General features: G+C 34.2%; 1 protein-coding gene across 4 annotated transcripts in view; it reads right to left on the reverse strand.

Annotated features, from left to right (window-relative positions):
• RELN (reelin) overlaps positions 1–18,780 on the reverse strand; it is a 515,944-nt gene that overhangs the window by 116,508 nt on the left and 380,656 nt on the right. For all 4 annotated transcript variants that reach the window (XM_031938705.1, XM_031938703.1, XM_031938706.1 and 1 more), the window contains exons 24-28: positions 17,536–17,722; positions 13,231–13,436; positions 11,554–11,725; positions 10,980–11,180; positions 5,394–5,629 (exon numbers count right to left, since the gene is read on the reverse strand). In XM_031938705.1, coding sequence (XP_031794565.1) covers positions 5,394–5,629; positions 10,980–11,180; positions 11,554–11,725; positions 13,231–13,436; positions 17,536–17,722 — 1,002 coding nt within the window. The remainder of the gene's footprint in view (positions 1–5,393; positions 5,630–10,979; positions 11,181–11,553; positions 11,726–13,230; positions 13,437–17,535; positions 17,723–18,780) is intronic.

The raw sequence follows: 18,780 nt of genomic DNA on the forward strand, positions 1-18,780 counted from the left end.
AAGATACTGGAGTGGTTTGCCATTTCCTTCTCCAATTTATTTTATAGATGAAGCAAATAGGGTGAAGTGACTTGTCCAAAATTACACAGCTAGTAAGTGCCTGAGGCTACATTTGATCTCAGGTCCTCCTGACTCCAAAGACTGATCTATCCACTGCACCATCTAGATGCCCTTTAGAATATTAAAGTAGCCCAAAGGAAAAATATAATTGATTCACAGACCTTTGTCTTCAAGAAGCAAAGTGTATTGCTGGAGATGTCTGTTGGATTCAAAAGTCCTAGGAAATTTTAGTTAAGAGATTCATGATTATATTGAAAAAGGAAGTGCATTTCATAGGCTCATAGTTATAGAGCTTGAAGGAAGCTTAGGTCAATCTAGTTCAAGCTTCTCATTTTATGAATTCTGAAGCTAAATGAAGTTAAATAATTTGTGCAAAATCTAAAAGAAAACAAGTTACAAAGCCGGAATATGAATTTGACTTCTATGCTCTATTCAAATAGTGGAATGGTAGGTGAACTAGGTTATTTGGCAAAGGGGCAATGAGGTGGTATGATGGATAAAGTGCTAGACTTGGAGTCAGGAAAATCTGAGTTCAAATCCAGTCTCAAATAATTACTAATTGTGTAACATTGTGTAAAGCACTTAACTATGTTTGCCTCAGTTTCCTCATCTGTAAAAATGATCTGGAGAAGGAAATGGCAAAATAACTCCATCACCTTTGCCAAGAAAACTCCAAATGGGATTACAAAGAGTCATCCAGACACAAGTAAGAAATGGCTAAACAACAATCATAAATTTGTCTTATCCCCTGCATTTTTATTCCATGGACCATTTTGTCAGTCTGTTAGGACTTTTGATAATTGTATTTCAATCATATTGGAATTTGAATAACTTTTCCTGTATATACACATATGATAAATATTTAAATATAATTAAAATGCAGTTTTATATATACATGTATGTGTAAGTATGCATATATCTATATCTGTCTATTACAAGTTCACAAACCTCTATTCTAGATGGATTTCTCAATAAAATGCTTTTCCTTTGGTCTAGGAAGTCCTATTAAAAGGATCTATAATTTTTTTCTCTCAATTCCAATGCCCAAGTCAAATTTAGCACTCAGACAAAAATACCTCATAAAATCTCTTTCTTCTCCAGGGATGTTCCCCCCTCAATTGCATTCTTCCATATACATTTCCTTTTCAGCTATACCCCCATGCTCAGGCAGATGTCTTGATGCAGAAAAGAAAAGCTGGTTTTCTCCAGCTTTTATTTGCTTTCATGACCACATTTGTTGTCCTATGCACAGATGCAGAAGTGAATATCCTGAAAAATGCTGGGCAAACTTGCAGAACAGCATGCACATGTGCCCAGGAGCACAACATTATACTTTTGTATTCTGTGGAGGGGTCCTGCACAGGTTCCATGTGTATAGTGTAGCTCTTTTGTGTCTATCTCAGTTGGTGGAGAAACGATCTGCCAGCACATATTTGTGACAGCCTACTTCTTCCTCTGGCAGAATGCAGAATCAGGACAATTAAGACATAATCTCCACCTTTTATAAAAATTAGCTTAGCATCATTTCTGGGAAAACTAGTATTCTAGTAGCCATTGTGAGCACACTGTCTTGTGTCAAAATATCTCCAAATGCTTAACACCTAAAATTCTCAGTTTTCTAACAGTCCATCTGGAAGAATCTGGGTTCTTCTGAATAAGCCACAGACTGTACAAAAATAGGCCATCTACACAGGCTGAAATGCAAATATGTTTAGAGTTTCTTGGTAGCCAATTCTTTATTTAAAAAAAAAACAAACCACAATCAAACATCCTGGACAGCATTCAGAATAATCCAAAGAAGCTGGATTCCAACAGGAAAAGACTATCTTCCAATAGCCCAAATCCAAAAAAAAAAAAAAGATTCTGCCACATTAAAAGACTCATAATTCAGACCCAATCTGTGATAGCTTGGCAGGAACTTCTGTTGTTTCTAATCGGGAGTTTTTCTGATCAAGTTACTCTAAGCAACATTGAAAAGATGCTGCTGTTTCATATTCAACTGTTACTAGTTGGCTTTGGGAAAATAAAACAAGTTAGCTGTAGTTTTGTGGTCCTTGGCAGAAGCCATGTAGCTTCATGTAACTTTTACTGGCTAGATGCAGAATACTTCCAGCACACTGATCTCACAGTAAAAATAAGGCAGGCATATGATGCTTTCTTAACTGTGGCGTTCTACTGCTACTCAGTGTAGCAAAGGGGTGTGATCATTTCAGAAAGGAATAGGGAAACTAAGGCAGAAAGCCTAAGTAAGCGCTTCATAGCCTAGTATAAAGCTGAAAATTTTGTTTGAGGAGCCCAAGAATCGTGTTTGGGGACAGACTAAAATAAACCTGCATGTTGCTGGTGGTGGGCAGCTGGATGGTACACTAGAATCAGGGAGAACTGGGTTCAAATTTAATCTCAGACTTTTATCCTGGGCAAACCTGAACAGCAGGAAGCCTGACTGAATGAACAACAGCAACGACCACTCCAATTTTGGCAGACATCCTGATCCTACCCCCATAGTTATTCTCTATTATTACCCTTCCTTGACTCAGATGGATAATAGTATTCCTTGTCAGTCAGACTATAATGTGACTTCATTAGATCAGAGTTCTTCAGGACAGGGATTCTCTTTTGTCTCTCTGTATCCCTAGCACTTAGCACAGTATCTGTCCCATAGTGAGCATTTAAGATGACTGATTTTATTTGCTCCAATGCTTGATCCTTCTGATTTTTCAAATGCTGTGGAGGCAGATTCTTCCTTGGCCATCACCCTGTGTGTTGAAAGACCCACACCCAGAGATATCTTTCATCATTTCTCATGGGCAACTGGGAAAACAGCTTTAGAAATCATCTATACCCTGCCCTCAAAGCCTTCCAGGAGATGGATCCTGAGTTGCCATGAGAGACAGAGGAGCTGAAGGGGGGGGGGGAGGGTTAAGCACCTAACTCTCTGCCCTAGCCAAACAGCTTTGTTCTAAAGGAAACAATATGATCTACTTTCTAAAAGAGTTTGGGAAAACTTTTGAACTACAGTTCTTTCTAGTCAGTGAGACTTAAGGCAATCCCTTTAAATTCTAGGTGACTTTTATCTCTCCTCATCAGTTATAGCAATATATAAGGTCTTTTGGTAGCTTTTTTCACCTGCAAAAATTTTTATTTAAAGTCTGCAACTGTTTGGAGAGAGGAGGAAACAGAATACACATACTGCCATGTTCTGCTACCCAAGAAACCAAGTGAGTACTGTTGAAATATAGGTGCATCATGTTTAACCTATACTGGATTACTTACTGTCTAAGGGAGAGGGGATGGTGAGGAGGGAGGGAGAAAAATTTGGAACACAAGGTTTTGCAAGGGTGAATGTTGAAAAGTATCTCTGCATGTGTTTTGAAAAATAAAAAGCTATTATTATAAGAAAAAATAAGCAAAAAGTCCTACTCTGAAAAAAAAGAAATATAGGTACATACATGGTTTGCATCTTGCAGCTCAGAAATGGTACCAATTTAATTGGTTTAGTTGTACAATTGGGCCTCTTTGTGATTCCATATGGATTTTTCATGGCAAAAATACCTGCTATTTTCCTTCTTCAGATAGAGTTTAAGTGACTAGCCTAGAAACACACAGCTAGTGAATATCTCAGGCAGCATTTGAACATGCAGCTAGTGAGTATCTCAGGCTTTTTTTGAATTCAGGTCTTCCTGACTTTAGACTCAGTGCTCTATCCACTAAGCTACCTAACCATCGCTGTTAAAATGGCAGTGAAGTAATATTTAGCAATGAACTATACAAGTAGCTCAACCCTAGCCTATGCCTGTGCCATAAGAATCAATTTGTTGCCTAAACATCTGAATTTTCAGTTTATTTCAACCAATACCTACCTGCCCAATGGGCACCAGTAATGGTGAGGCTTTGTCTTAGTTTGAGAGTGAGTAAGGTGTAAAGCCCACCACCCTTCTATCAAGTCTGATAAACTAAGGAAAAATAATGCTTCTTTGGCTTTCAATTGAGAGTTATAAAGTAACTCAGTAGATAGATTGTTAAATGAAGAGTCTTGGGGAGGCAGTCAGGATTAAGTGACTTATCGAGGGTCACACAAATACTAAGTGTTTGGGGCCAAGTGAAGAGATTTCAGTTGATCGACACATAGATGAAACTCTCAGCAGATATCAGAATACTGTGTTTATATAAGAGAGTCAGTAACAGCTAATTGTCAAACTTACTGCAGAGGCAAACAGAAGCTAAGTTCACAGAACCCCCTGGGGAGCTGAGATCAAAAGAGCAATAAAACCTCTTCCAGGTTGTCTTATCTCCCCCACCTTAATTTTCTGGAAGATTTACATAAAAATCTTCCAGCTTTGACTTTGGTCTTGTAGAAAGCCCTTTTGGGAAGGAGATAAAGGAAAAAAGGATGCTAGCAGTTATGTAAAGAAGAACAAAATTGTATAATAACTCATGCCAGTCAGCATTTAGACATAATGTGTCTTAAATTATGTCCAATCTAACACAATAAACATATGGAGAGGGACACATAATAACTGTCTACAATAAAACTCTCACATCATAGTTAATCATTCATTACTATACAGTCATGAATGCTATCCTTTGATTTCTATTTTCACTGCATTCAACTAATTTATCTTAGCAAACTTATTAAGCACCTATCAGATGAATTGCACTCTGCTACATTCTGAGGAAGCAAATATAAAACCAAAAGAGTTCCTGCCCTCAGGGAAGGGTACTTTCTATTCCACTGGGAAAAAGTACACTCATCCATAAGTAAAGGGAACACTAATAATTGGAGGAACCAGGGAAAGAGTTTCAAAAAGTAAGCTGCAAATGAACTAAGCACTGTATTTGGGAAGTGCACAAATTTAAAAGGTCTCACATCGACCCACAAATCTAGATGAAAAAACCTCTCAGAATCAAAACTTTCCCACTTTGGTTATTCTATGTGGATCCCACTTTTCAAAAGAGGGCATCTTGTGTATAGTATTTTGACTCTGAATAATTGATCTCTATTAATTCTTGTGGGGTCAGGTAGGTGGCACAGTAGATTAAGTATTGGATCTGGAGTCAGGAAAACTCATTTTCCTGAGTTCAAATCTGGCTTCAGTCACTTATTAACTATGTGACCATGGGCAAGTCACTTAACCCTGTTTGCCTCAGTTTTCTCACCTGTAATGGCAAACCATTCTTGTATCTCTGCCAAGAAAAACCCAAATGGGGTCACAAAGAGTTGGACACAACTGAAAAATGACGGAACAACAACTAATTCTATTATCAGTGTGTTCAAAAGCCATAAGATATAGGCTTTGAAGGCAAAACAGAAAAATGAAAATGGTCTACATTACCTGGATGCAAGAGATCTTGGAACAACAATCGTAATTCTTGTCCACTCCTCAAAGTCCCCAGTATAATACACAGTAGGTTCACTCAGTTCCCTGGAGCTTCCTTCACATCCTTTGCCTCCAGGGGATGCTGGATAGCAACCTTCCTTCACTAGGGACCAGAAGAGGCCAGCATCATGGGAATACTGCAGAAGGACTGGGGCAGAACTGCTGAACTGATTAGTGCACCCTATGTTCAGCTGGAAAAGAAGAGATGGGATTACAGAAGATCCTGGTTCAAAATCAATCAATGAGGCAGTCAAGGTTATTTATTTATTGAATACTAACTATTCATATGCCTGACATACATTCTGTTCTGTGGTAGCCAGTGGTTGCACTTTTCAGTTATTGTTCCCTTGCCATCAAGTTGTAATCCTTAACATTATGTAAATGAATCCTAATCACTGAGATGAGACATTTTCACAGTTTTTGAAACTCTTTTTGGCCACAAGGTAGAGAACAGCATGCAAGATATAGAGGCAGGTTGGGTTCAAAATTTGCCTTCAAAACTTACTACTGTGTGACTCTGGGTGAATTGCTTAATTTGTCTGAGCTGCAATCTCCTCATCTGTAAAATGGGGATAACGATACCAATAATTTTTGCTGTACAGGATTTTTCAAATGAGATAATGTGTGCAAAGTATTTTATAAATCTTAAAGCATTATTTAAATGGCTGTGGTTCTTCATGCTAAGTATGGCCTTATGATTTCACAAGCTTAAGTATTCACAGGTTTAAGGAACTTGTAGTGAGGAATCTCAAGGCAGATTAGAGTCTTAGTCATTTTGCCTCTGAGATAGATTATGAACCTAGGTTTTTCTGACATCTGGTCTGGCTTTCTATCTAGTTATACAACATGCTGCCTCTTATATTTCATTTTCCTCATTCATTAGCATTTTAGGGGAAGTTCAGATAGAAATGGTCCTGAGACAAAGGTCTAAATGACCACTCATTTTTTTATGTTTAATGTTCATTGTAGATCAGAGCCATCAAACATTAGACACTCCTGGGTGTGGCTCTCACCTGAGTCAAAAGTAATGGGGAAATAGTTAAGGAAATATACAATGGAACATAGATAATATTGCATTTTAAAATTAAGTAAATATGTATTATAGAGGATTGGTGATATCTCCTTCTACTGAGTTTGACATCACTAACCCAGAATTTATCTATTGTTTAGGTGGATAAAAAGATGGTTTGTTATTAATTTTTTTCTTAAAATCTTATATTTGATGGAATTCATATAGAAATGGCCTCGGGACAAATCATTTTCTTCCTATTCTTTTGATTTTTGATGGCTTATTATTGCTAATTATTATTGATAGAGCCATCTTGTTGCCCTTTCAAAATTCAGAGGATGAGCCAAATCAAAGAATGTCAATGGGAATATGGCCATAGAGCAAGAATGAGAGGTTAAAAATCTCATTCATTTCCCCATTTCAAAGAAAAGTTGAAAGCTCAGGAAAGGAAAAAGCAGAAATATTGGAAAGATCTTGTTAAACACAAGGATCACCTTAGAGACAATTTTCTTTGATTTTTTGCTGTTGTTAAAGAACAATCCACAAAACCAAACATTTCTAATCTATTTTCTTGCCAGAAAAAATACAAAGTTTAGCAAGAAAACTGTCAATTTAGATAAAAATACTAAGCTATTTCACAGGGGTTGGAGTAATATAATACAATTAAAAAATAAAAACATTGCTGTACTTTCTAGTGGATGTCTTTGAATTATAAAGTACAGGGCTTTACAATTGACTTTACAATCATTGACTTGCTCAGCAATAATGTAGTAGAACCTAAAGAACTGGATTTGGTGTTGAGTCATGGGTTTGGTCCTAGGATGGTCATTTCCTTAACCATGTGACCTTATATGGTGAGTGGAAAGAGGGAGACATTTTTAATCTGAGATCTGAGTTAGGATCCTGTTTTTGTTACTTATTCTCTGTAGGATTGTGCCTACCTAATTTATGAATCTTACTTATTTATAAATATAAGAGGAGGTGGGGTAGAGCATCTCTAAAGATTTTTCAGTTCCCAGATTATTTGCCATCATTGCTAGTTCTTCTCCAACCCTCTTCCCCCTTTACTATATACCAGGTTGTCTCTACAATCAAAGAAGATCAGAGTTGCAAGGGCCTTCAAAAGGTCAGCTACTGTAGGCTCATGCTTTCGAGATGGCAAGCATTCAGAATTGATAGTCAGTCGCCTTCATTACTGTAAGGGAGGTAGAATGAAAGAAATTCCAGGCTTCCTTAGTTTTGCTTTCAAAGACAAAAACCATCTTTCAGAAGGGATTTTTCAGTTAGCTTATACAGGTTCCATTAGGATGTGTCCTTTTAAAAGCTATAGGATGAAGTTAACAATGTAATTTAGTCTCATATCTCAGCTAATTATTCTTATCATTCTAACATTTTTCTTTATGCTAAATGATTGTAAGAAGAGTCTCTTAACTGGTGTAGAAGGAGAGAAACTGTCTTTACCACCAGATTCAGGGGCATCTTTAAATTCTTATATTCTTTGACTACACTGAAGTATTTTACATGGTGGACTACTGTATGCTTTTTATTCTGTTCTTACCCCTTGGCTCTTCAGCAATGGTTTTGTTCCTAGATTGTATTATGTTATTTTGTGAAATAAATAGTATCTCTTGGTTCTCCTATATCCTTTAGCAGTCCATCTTTTTTACTGGCTAGACTGTTTCTGATAGTTTTTTTTTAACTCATCTTGGCAATTTCATTCCCTCCCATAGTTTTAATTTTACATTTATCTGTTTAGGTGATCCATAAAATCTTTATTTCTTGCCTTCACCTTTCTTCTATCAAAAATGAATTTATTTATCTATCAAATGTCAAGAACTCAGGGAACGAAGGAACAGCCAGATGCCACCAAACCCTCTATCAAAAACGAAAGCATGAGCCTACAGTAGCTGACCTTTTGAAGGCCCTTGCAACTCTGATCTTCTTTGATTGTAGAGACAACCTGGTATATAGTAAAGGGGGAAGAGGGTTGGAGAAGAACTAGCAATGATGGCAAATAATCTGGGAATTGAAAAATCTTTAGAGATGCTCTACCCCACCTCCTCTTATATTTATAAATAAGTAAGATTCATAAATTAGGTAGGCATAAGGTCTAGTATGGGTCTTGGAAGGGCTGGAAATTGGCCTAAGTATTAAAGAAGGAGCAAAAATGGATAGTTGAAATTTTGATTAGATTCTTGGGATTTTGAGTGTGAGTCAATGCAGAGAACTTTACTTCTGGGAATTAAGAAAGAATATATACACAGTGACTGAGAGACAGAGGATTCAGGGAATAAGTGAGAACACTCATGCATTTTTCTATATTATAATTATTTATATATATGTTATTCCCCATTATTCTGCTGTAAACTTGGAGAGATCTGGGATAATATTATATCAAAAATTAAAATCTTCCTTAAGGCTAAGTGTAGGGATCTGCTTATGAAGGATGCTTAAAAATTTATTGAACTAAATTTAATTGAATTTATAATACAGCAGATTATGTGTTATCTAAAGTTTTCAACCTACTAGAACAATCTGCTCTTTCAAATGCAATGACCGAGATATTCAATGAACATATTAGGCATCAGAGCAATCATAATACAGATAGCTAGAGGGCACAGTGGATAGAATGTTGGCCTAAGGGAGATGAGTTCAAATCCTCCCTTAGACACTAGCTGTGTGACTCTGGGCAAATCACTTTACCTGTCAGCTTCAGTTTCTTCATTTGTAAAATGGGGTTAAAATAGCACCTACCACATAAAGTTGCTATGAGGTTCAAATATAACATATGTAAAGTACTTTGTAAATCTTAAAGTACCATATAAATGTTTTTATTATGATTATAGTGTAGAATACATTTTGAGAGCTACCAAGCTCAACTATAACATAAAGGTTCATTTAAAAGAAATGCTGTGTATTCTTCAAAATTCCACATGAACAATTTACACAAATAATCTTTATTTATTTGTTTCAAGTAGTAATTAAATAATTCTTAGCCCATTTATTTCTTTTTAAAGGAATAGAAAATGAATGACAATCATTTCATCATTACACAATATGGGTAGTATCAGATCAATGCACGAATAAAGGGTTGATACTGCTGCTGTGATAGATGAATTAAAACTTTTTAAATGTCATTATTTTGCTAGTTCTTTGAAAAATTGACATTTTAAACATCATTAACCATCTCTTTATTTAGAAATTATAACAGGTATAGAATTATCTTGAGTATACCACCTACAGTGTCGTGATTTTGTCACTCATTAAATAGAAAAGGTGTCAAGATAATAAATCATATGTATATATTTCTGGAGATGCATTTACATATTGAAGTTTTTACTTACAATTTTGGAAAGTGCTTGCATATAAATATAAATTCATCTATTGACAGTGAAGTTTTTCACTTGAAATCTAACTCAAAAATTAAATTGCTAATGATAATATTTTACTAGTTTTTTTTTTTTTTTAAGATTAGCTTCCCTATTTATAGAACTACAGGAATTATATTTGAAGGGTTACCTGTAAACTTATGGTTTCTTTAATAATTCTATTTGTAAATTATTTAGCATCTCTACCCACCAATTATGTAAGGACCATGTAGTTGTGCTAGCTCATTAAAACTGCATTGCTTTCGACCTCTAGAATTCACCAATGGGATTTCATTATAAACTCAATAAAATTTTGATTAGGATCCTGACACAACAGCTTGTCAAAGCAAATACTCACTATATATGTTGACATGTTGTCACAATGCTGAAAAATTTTCTACAACAAGCTTTTAAGAGAAAAAATGATAATTGGAAGCAAAATTTACTGACTTAAGGAAGTACAATTATTTGGAAAAAAACCCTACACTGAATCATAAAATACTTTGTGAAGTTTTTAAAGTACTTTTAAGTGAAGTAAAAAAGTTCATCCATTCCCATATGGAACTATGACATTCATTAAATCACAAGTGGGAGAAAGTACTAAGTTAATTTTCTTTTAAACTCTCATCGAGTTTCATGTGTACTCATTGAAATATAATGACATAGTCACTACTTATGAGGCTCATTAAAAACTGACAAGCTGTTTCCTTCTGGGTAGAACTAAAAGCTTTGCCCTTCTATAGTTAACTACACTTTCTTCAAGCATAGTCCTTTAATAAAATATAAAGAACACATTTCTGTTCTTTGTCTCATCTACTCTCAAGGATTGGGAGGATATTTTGTTGCTTAACTTGTTAACAGGTAGACTTGATAGACTAATACACAGGGGCTAACTACACTGACTGGACCTGTAATCTCACTGCTATTGGGAACTCTCAGATGAGCAAACTTTCTTTAACAATTCGACGTATCTTCTTTGAAACTTTGAGTTTTACAAACCTCTCTAGGACACTGAGAGGTTAAGTGATGTGCTCAGAATTACACAAATGGTCTGTATCAGAGGACTTGAGTATAGAATTTTCTGGTTTTGAGACTGGATCTCTATCCATTATATCACACTGCCTTTGACTCACTAGGAATATAAAATGGAAACTGTATAAATACCTTGAATTGTAGCACATATCCAGGTTTCAGAGTTAAATCCCGAGTTACCGCAAATCGATCTCCATCTGATTTCCCAAATATCATGGCTGATGGAGTAGCAGAACAGAAAGTTTCATTTTTAACCATTCCTTCATTAGCCAACATCAGCCACACGCTCATCTGATTCATGGGGTAATCAAAAGCTGGTTTTTCATAAAAGTTCTAATAGAAACAAACAAATAAAAATTCTGTAACTGAAGAATTCTAACTTTAAATAATGAACTTATATCAATCAATGGTTAATGACACAAGAGATATGTCTCTAGACTATTGTGAATATATACTTCCACTGAATGCATAAATATTTTCCAAGCACTCACTTTACTTCATTTGAGGAGTTTGCTTACCTGCAGAGCTATTATGCCTCAAGACAATCTATGAGTAATGGATTTCCATAATATCAACAACTGAATCATAGAGAACTTAAAATAGCTTGTTTGTTGAATAAAAAAAAATTTAAGAGGTGAAGTTCTCAATCCTTTATATGCAAAATTCCCTTTATTTCTGGAGTCTACCTGTAACATGGCATAATTACCTGAGGTAAAGTTGGGTTGACAACTGGGATGATCTGCTTTTGTTTTTCAGATAAAATAATGATGTCATCAATTGCCCACTGGTCATAGTCTTCCCCTGAAAAAACTGGTTGCCACCAGCGGAATCTAGTGCAAGGTGTCTTTGCAGCTGCTGGGAGTTCCAGATAGACAAACCTAAAGAAAAGCCAGTTATCCGCGCTTAATGGAGGTGAAAGCAATATCTCTCATAAAAAGTAAAGCAAGTCATTGGGAAGATAGAACATTTAATCTATTGTAGAACTAAAAAAAAAAAAAGAGGTTTCTGGATTTGGCCATGTTGGAATGAAGTTTGAAGAATGTAGGGAAAGAAGATCATATATTTACAGAAGTTGAAGGGACTCTTCAGTCCGTTGAAATCAAATATCTCATTTTATAGACCAGGAACCCAAGTTGCATAGAAGTTAATAGGCTTTGCCAAGAGTCACATAGATCCTAAGGATCTGAGACTGGATTTGAATCCAATTCTTCCTGAATTCAAGCCCAGGACTATATCTGGCTCCCCATATTTTCTTAATAGCTCATTTGATATGATGTCTTTTAGAGAAGGAAAGAAATATGTAAGGTATATATTTTGCTTGCCATGACAAAAGTCATATGAAAAGAGAAGTTATAATTTATGGGAAAATCTGGTTGGGATTTTCTGTGGTATGGAAGCTTTGCAAAGAGCTTTGGAAATTGATCCATCTCAGAAACAAGTTACCTCACTTTAAGGAAACTTAATTATCTGTATCTATATCTAGATATACATACATATGTATATATATGTCTATTTAAAACACACACACATATATTCTTAATCTTGCAAGATGTTTTGACATATAAACTCGTGCATTTAAAATCTTCAATTTAAACTTAATTTTTAGTAATCATTATATAATGTAAAGTATACATGTATACAGTTAGCATATGGGTACCATTGATATGTTATACACTTAGCCTTGATTGCTGGTCTATATATAAATTTCATTATGATTGTGTTAAGTTCAAAACACAGAGATGAGAGAAATAAAGGTAATTTTAAATAGCCACAAATGCCTGGATTTTTGTGATATTTAGTATATACATTATTAGATATTTAACATAATTACACTCTCCAAAAGAAGTACTTTTAAGCAGATTTAAAATAAAGTCACTTAATTTTTAAAATGATAATACTGTTGCCATTTTTCCTGAATAAATATTTTTCTAAAATAACAATTTTTATAATCATTAGGCATAACTTTTGATCAACAGATGATCATATTGGATAAAGATGATGCCAGGCTGGTCCAATGTAAAAATGGCAAATTGGTTGAGGATATTCCTAAAATCATTTTATATATATATATATATATATATATAATCTATACTGCTCATATGTAGGATCAACCCTAGATGGAGCAAAAATTTTAGATCAAGATAAATTAAATAGCTGAGAAAATTATATATGAGAGAAGCAATGACATTTTAAAAGAATTTATCTATTTTTCTGGATGGATTAGGCAAGTCTGTCTGTAGTTTGACAACTCCTTTTTAAACATATTTTTCAAAAGCTTTTCTTATATTTTAGGTAAGACACTTAAGATAAGAAAAAAAATGTAATCTTAGTACTAATATGATATTTTTTGTGTCTAGCAAAAGTCTGATGGGAATAATAATACCTGGGTTTGCTGAAGTCAGAGAAGTACATTTCTGCCAGGAGATGCCAATGGATGCCCCCATTATTGCTGTACTGAAGCAAGACACCCTCTTCTCTACTGTCTGGTTTGTTGCAGGCAGTGCTTTCTCCACCAATCTGGATGTAAAACTGGACAAAATCCACCCAAGAAGTATCCATATCCCAGCTCACTAGTTGTCTCTTTCCAGCCTAAGAAAAAGGGAAAGATTAAGTCAATTTACATATAATAATAGAGGAGTTCTGTGGCTTTTTTTTTTTTTGCTTTATGCCTCTTAAATATCTTTTTTTCACATTTATTTCATTATTAATTTATGGAATATAATAAATATCTCCATAACAAAATATAATAAAAAGATGATTATATGTGACACTGCAACTCTTATGAACAATCTGCTATTTCTTTTAAATATATAATAAAATTATCATGTTTGTTTCTTTCTTTTCCCCTTTTTTCCTCTACTGACCAAATTAGAGATGGCTGCCATTAGACTCAAATAGGCACATACATGCACACACACAAATATGTAAAATTATTCTATATATACTTCTATTTATCAATTTTTCTCTAGATTCAGATAGCATTTTTCTTTGTCTTTTCTTTATAATTAATTTGAATATTTAAAATAGTCACAATTATTTATTTGCTCAGTCTTTCTTAAAATATTGTTATTATTGTATGCAACATTCTCCTGGTTCTGTTCACTTAACTTTTCATTATTTCATGCATTTGTTTCCATGTTTTTCTGAGATCATTGAACTCATCATTTCTTATGGGACAGTAGTACGCCATCACAATAATATACTATTCCCCAAATGATGGAAATCCCTGCAATTTCCATTATTTTTTTGTCAAAATAAAGAGAGCTTCATACAGTGGCATATAGAAAATTATGTCACATGATGGTTGCTGTAGGTACATAAGATTCTTTTTCCTTGTGGTCGAGAAGAAAAGAGCCTTCAGTTTTGATTTGGTGGTGGTAATTTCGATCTCATGCACTCATTTCATGTTTTTCTTCTTTGATCAGTCCCCAGATCAGTGATCTAGCTGATACAGTACTATACTCGGAGTCAGAAAAACTTGGGTTCAAATCCCTAAATTAAATTAAAAACTAAATTAAACTTTAAGACTAACACAAATTTCTTTTGGGGATGGGTTACTCTACATAATTGTGAAGTGCTAAATCAGATATGCTGTGATAAGATAAACAAGTTCCATATGACAGCTGATATATTCCTTCCTGGGTAGAAAATTATTCACAGACCTCCTTTCCTTTTTTATAGATGCCTGGGATTAGAAGTAAAGCCAGACACAGCTGAAACTAATTGATAATAGGGGACAACATCTTAGTCATTTTCACTGAGGGAGGGAAGGAAGGGGAAGAAGAAAAATGATAATAAAATTTACCTGGATACCAAAAAGCACGTTAGGAACTAAAAGAGTTAACAATATCTTTAAATCCAGCAACTTCCTTTCCTTCTAACAGAAGGTTCAGTGTGTCTATCTCATGTCATGGTCGTGCTGTGAAGTGTTGGACAGAAATTGAAATGGTTTGTCATCATTCCTGCCATTAGTCACTGACTTCAATGGTAATGGGATTATCAAAGAAATATCTTGCTTATGAAATCCTATAGCCAAAAGCAGATTCTGCTGGGGGCAGAGCTATAAAAGGCCCTCAGATTTGTCACAGAGTTCTCTAACCCCCCCAAAACTCAGTAAAAATACCATGTGAAAAATCAAGATGGTCTGTATGACACAGAGGGAATAAAATCTATCATCTGGAATTCAAAACTAATTCTACTTTATTAACTTAATGAAGAAAGTCTCTAGTTATGGAGAATTACAAAGAATATTCAGTTGGCTAATTTAAAGTAAATAACCTTGCACATATGGCTAAAAAGGATTAAAAGAAACCAAATTGAAGTCTTAGTCTGGAGATTGCTCTTTGGAACTCTCCGTGCTAAGAAAGTAAATGATATAATTACATATATATACTTTTATGTCATACAAAGAAAACATTGAAATGTTTAAAAGCCTATTTATTTTTCTGGATGGTCTGGACAGGTATAGAATGCTTATCTGTAGTTTAGTGACTATATATATATATATATATATATATATATATATATAACTATATCTATGTCTATCTATCTCTATATAACTCTTTCAGGCTTTTCTGGGCAGAGATACTAGAGGAGTTTACCATTTCCTTTTCCAACTCATTTTATATATGAAGAAATTAAGGCAAACAGGGGTAGGTGACTTGACCATGGTCACACAGTTCCATTTGAACTCAGGAAGATGAGTTTTCCTTATTCTAGGCCTGGCACCCTATCCACTGTACCACCTATTCTCATTCTCTCTCTCTGTCTCTCTGTCTCTCTCTCTCTCTGTCCTTCATTCACAGATACCCAGATACACACACATAAACACACACACACACACACACATTTTCCTACTTTTTTCCATTGGATCAGAAATAACAAAGATGAAAAGCACCTTAGGATCACTGTAATATGGCTCAAGAGAAATAATATATTTTAACTTCTAAATCTCTATAGGAAGACTATAAGAAAAAAAAGATTCCAAACCACAGAACTTTGCAGGTTAATTCCAATTTAGCAAACTACTTTGAGAAACTTGGCAAGAAGAAATAAACCAGAAGGAGGAAGTTCCTACAATGAAGACAATTATTAAAAAAATCCAATTATCACAATTAGCTAGTTGCAATGATTGGTTTATCAGGAAATTTACAGTCTAGTGCTATTTTTCCCCCAGGATACTTTGGTGTTAGTTCACAGAGGTTTTCTAAAAGTGTTATGTAGGATTTTTATAAATGATGAAAAATATATCATATCTTTGCTTAGCCTGGTATTTTATCCTCCAAAATCTGCATATTCTCCAAACTTTTCTTTAATTATGCAAAATGCTACTTTCTTTTTAAATAATAAAAGAAAAAAGAAATAGTTAAAGCAAGAATTTATTTTTCCAATATAAACCTTTCCAATTTGGCTTAATGTATAGATATATTTTTTTAAATTATAGGAATCAATATATTTATGTAGGATTTAAGGCAAGAACATTTTAATAATTCAAGACCTCAAAAACATTCATCCCCAATTTTTTTTTCAAAATGGCATTTTGGTCCAAGTGCTCAAGTTGAATAGACTAGAAATCGAACTGATGCCATAAAAGCTACAAAGAGCTGATATTTATAGATAGCATTTTCCAAAGCCACAGTAATCCCAACTCTGGTTACAATATAAACTTCAGTGAATGTTATTTCTAATTTTTGTTTCTAGTTTCATCTTCAGTAAAATGTAGTTAAATTCTTACTAGTCTACTAATTCTTTAAAATCAAATTTTTCTTTAAACTCTTCTACAGCTTCCTAAACTTCCTTTATATCAATCTCTGCATACTTTCTGAAAAGTGACTTTGGTTTATTTACATTTGGCAAAACCTCTTTACTTTTATTTTGTTCTTCTTTATTATATTTTGAAATTATTTACTTATTGAAGTGATCAGCAATACTGTGGGATAATCAAATATGACAAACTTAGCTCTTCTCAGCAACCCAATGATCCAAAACAATTCCAAAAGACTCATAATGGAAAACACCATTAATATCCAGAAGAAGAATATGGAGTCTGAATGCAGATCAAAACATACTATTTTTCCCTTTATTTTTTTTCACTGTTTTTCCTTTGGGTCTGGATCTTCTGTCACAACATGACTAATATAGAGATGTTTTTCTTGAATACACATATATAATCTATATCAAATACATGAAAGTGTCTTGTTGCTTTCTTAAGCAACAGATACCGAGATACCCAGATACACACACATAAACACACACACACACACACACACACACATTTTCTTCTTAAAAAATGTGTCTTCTTAAAATGTTAACTTCTTCAGTACGACAAAGTCCACTAATCTTGACATGAATGTGCATAAAATCTGGCACTGTGCAACAAACACAAGGCCACTTATTAATTACATTTGATGATAATGATCAGGGAAAACTTAAGTGTTGATGGTTGGGAGACCTAGTTAAATTTAATCCACCCTGATTTGCTGTTTTCTCAATCTTGTTTACTTACTTAAAGATCAAATTTTCTTTGTTCTGCACCTGCATCTGAACAAAAAGCATATCTATTTTTGCATTTGCATAAATTATCTTGCCTTGGATTTCTGCCTAGACAGACTCTGCCACATATCAGCACTATGGCATTATAGCTCATCTATTTAAGTCTTTGATAACTTGTCTTAGTATTTGTCCCTACCTTACTGAAATATAAAGATGATCCAGAAGAGATGACTCCACATCCTTGTTCTGCTTTGACAATTTCTCCCCCGATGACTTCTTGCCAGTCAGTCTCCCAACCGTTCTGACTCTCAAAATCTGACATAATAGTAGATGGAAGGGAAGCTTCTGGCTGACATTCAGTGCCTTGATACCCTTGGTCACACCTAAGAAAAGATTATTAAAGTAATCCAGAATGATTTTCTATATTATAGTTTTTATCTTTCTCATTGTTTCAAATCTACTTCAGCTGACCAGAAAACTCCTCAATAAAGAAGAGTAAATTAAATATTAAATACATGCAATGTTGTTTTCCCCATTATATGGAATATAGGCACACCTCTTTCTGTTGTGCATTGCTTTATTGTGATTTTCAGATATTGTGTTTATTTATTGTTTTATTTATTTATTTATTTATTTTAGCAAATTGAAAATTTGTGACAATTCTGTCTTGAGCAAGTCTGTTGGCACCTTTTTTCCAACAGCATGTGCTTGTATGATATTTCTGTGGAACATTTTGGGAATTCTCACAATTTTTTTCAAGCCTTTCTATTATTATTATATATGTTATTGTGATCTGTGATGAGTGATCTTTGAATTTACTATAGTATTATATTGTTTGGGACTATCATGAACCACTCCCATACAAGATAACAAACAACTAAAGAGTTTTGTGTTTTGATTGTTCTACCGACTTGCTGCTCCTACACTCTGTGGGTCTCCCTATTCCCTAACATACAATATTGTATTTGAAGTGTTCAAATGAAAGGAAGAGTCAATTACTGTGGCAAATTTCATTATGTACTGTTTAAGAAATTGCCCCAGCCACCTCAGAGTTTAGCAACTCAGCAGCCATCAACATGAAGGCAATACTTTCCACCAGCAAAAAAGATTTTGATTTGCTGAAGGCTCAGATAATGGATATTTCTTATTAGTAATAAACTATTTTAATTAAGGTATATACATTGGAATTTTTTAAAGACATAATTCTATTGCATGCTTAATAGACTAACATATAATGTAAACATAACTTATATACTGGAAAACCAAAAAAATTCATCTGACTCAATTCATTTTGTGATATTTGCTTTATTGCAGTGGTCTGAAACCAAACTTATTTCTGAGGTGTGCCTATATGCTTTGACTTTAGGCAGGAATGAGTAGGAGATCACTTGCTCAACTTATTTACATGAGATAAAAAAATTACAAAAGGTCTACTAAGTCA

This window comes from Sarcophilus harrisii, chromosome 5 (genome assembly GCF_902635505.1).
Source record: "Sarcophilus harrisii chromosome 5, mSarHar1.11, whole genome shotgun sequence".
NCBI classification, from domain to species: domain Eukaryota; kingdom Metazoa; phylum Chordata; class Mammalia; order Dasyuromorphia; family Dasyuridae; genus Sarcophilus; species Sarcophilus harrisii.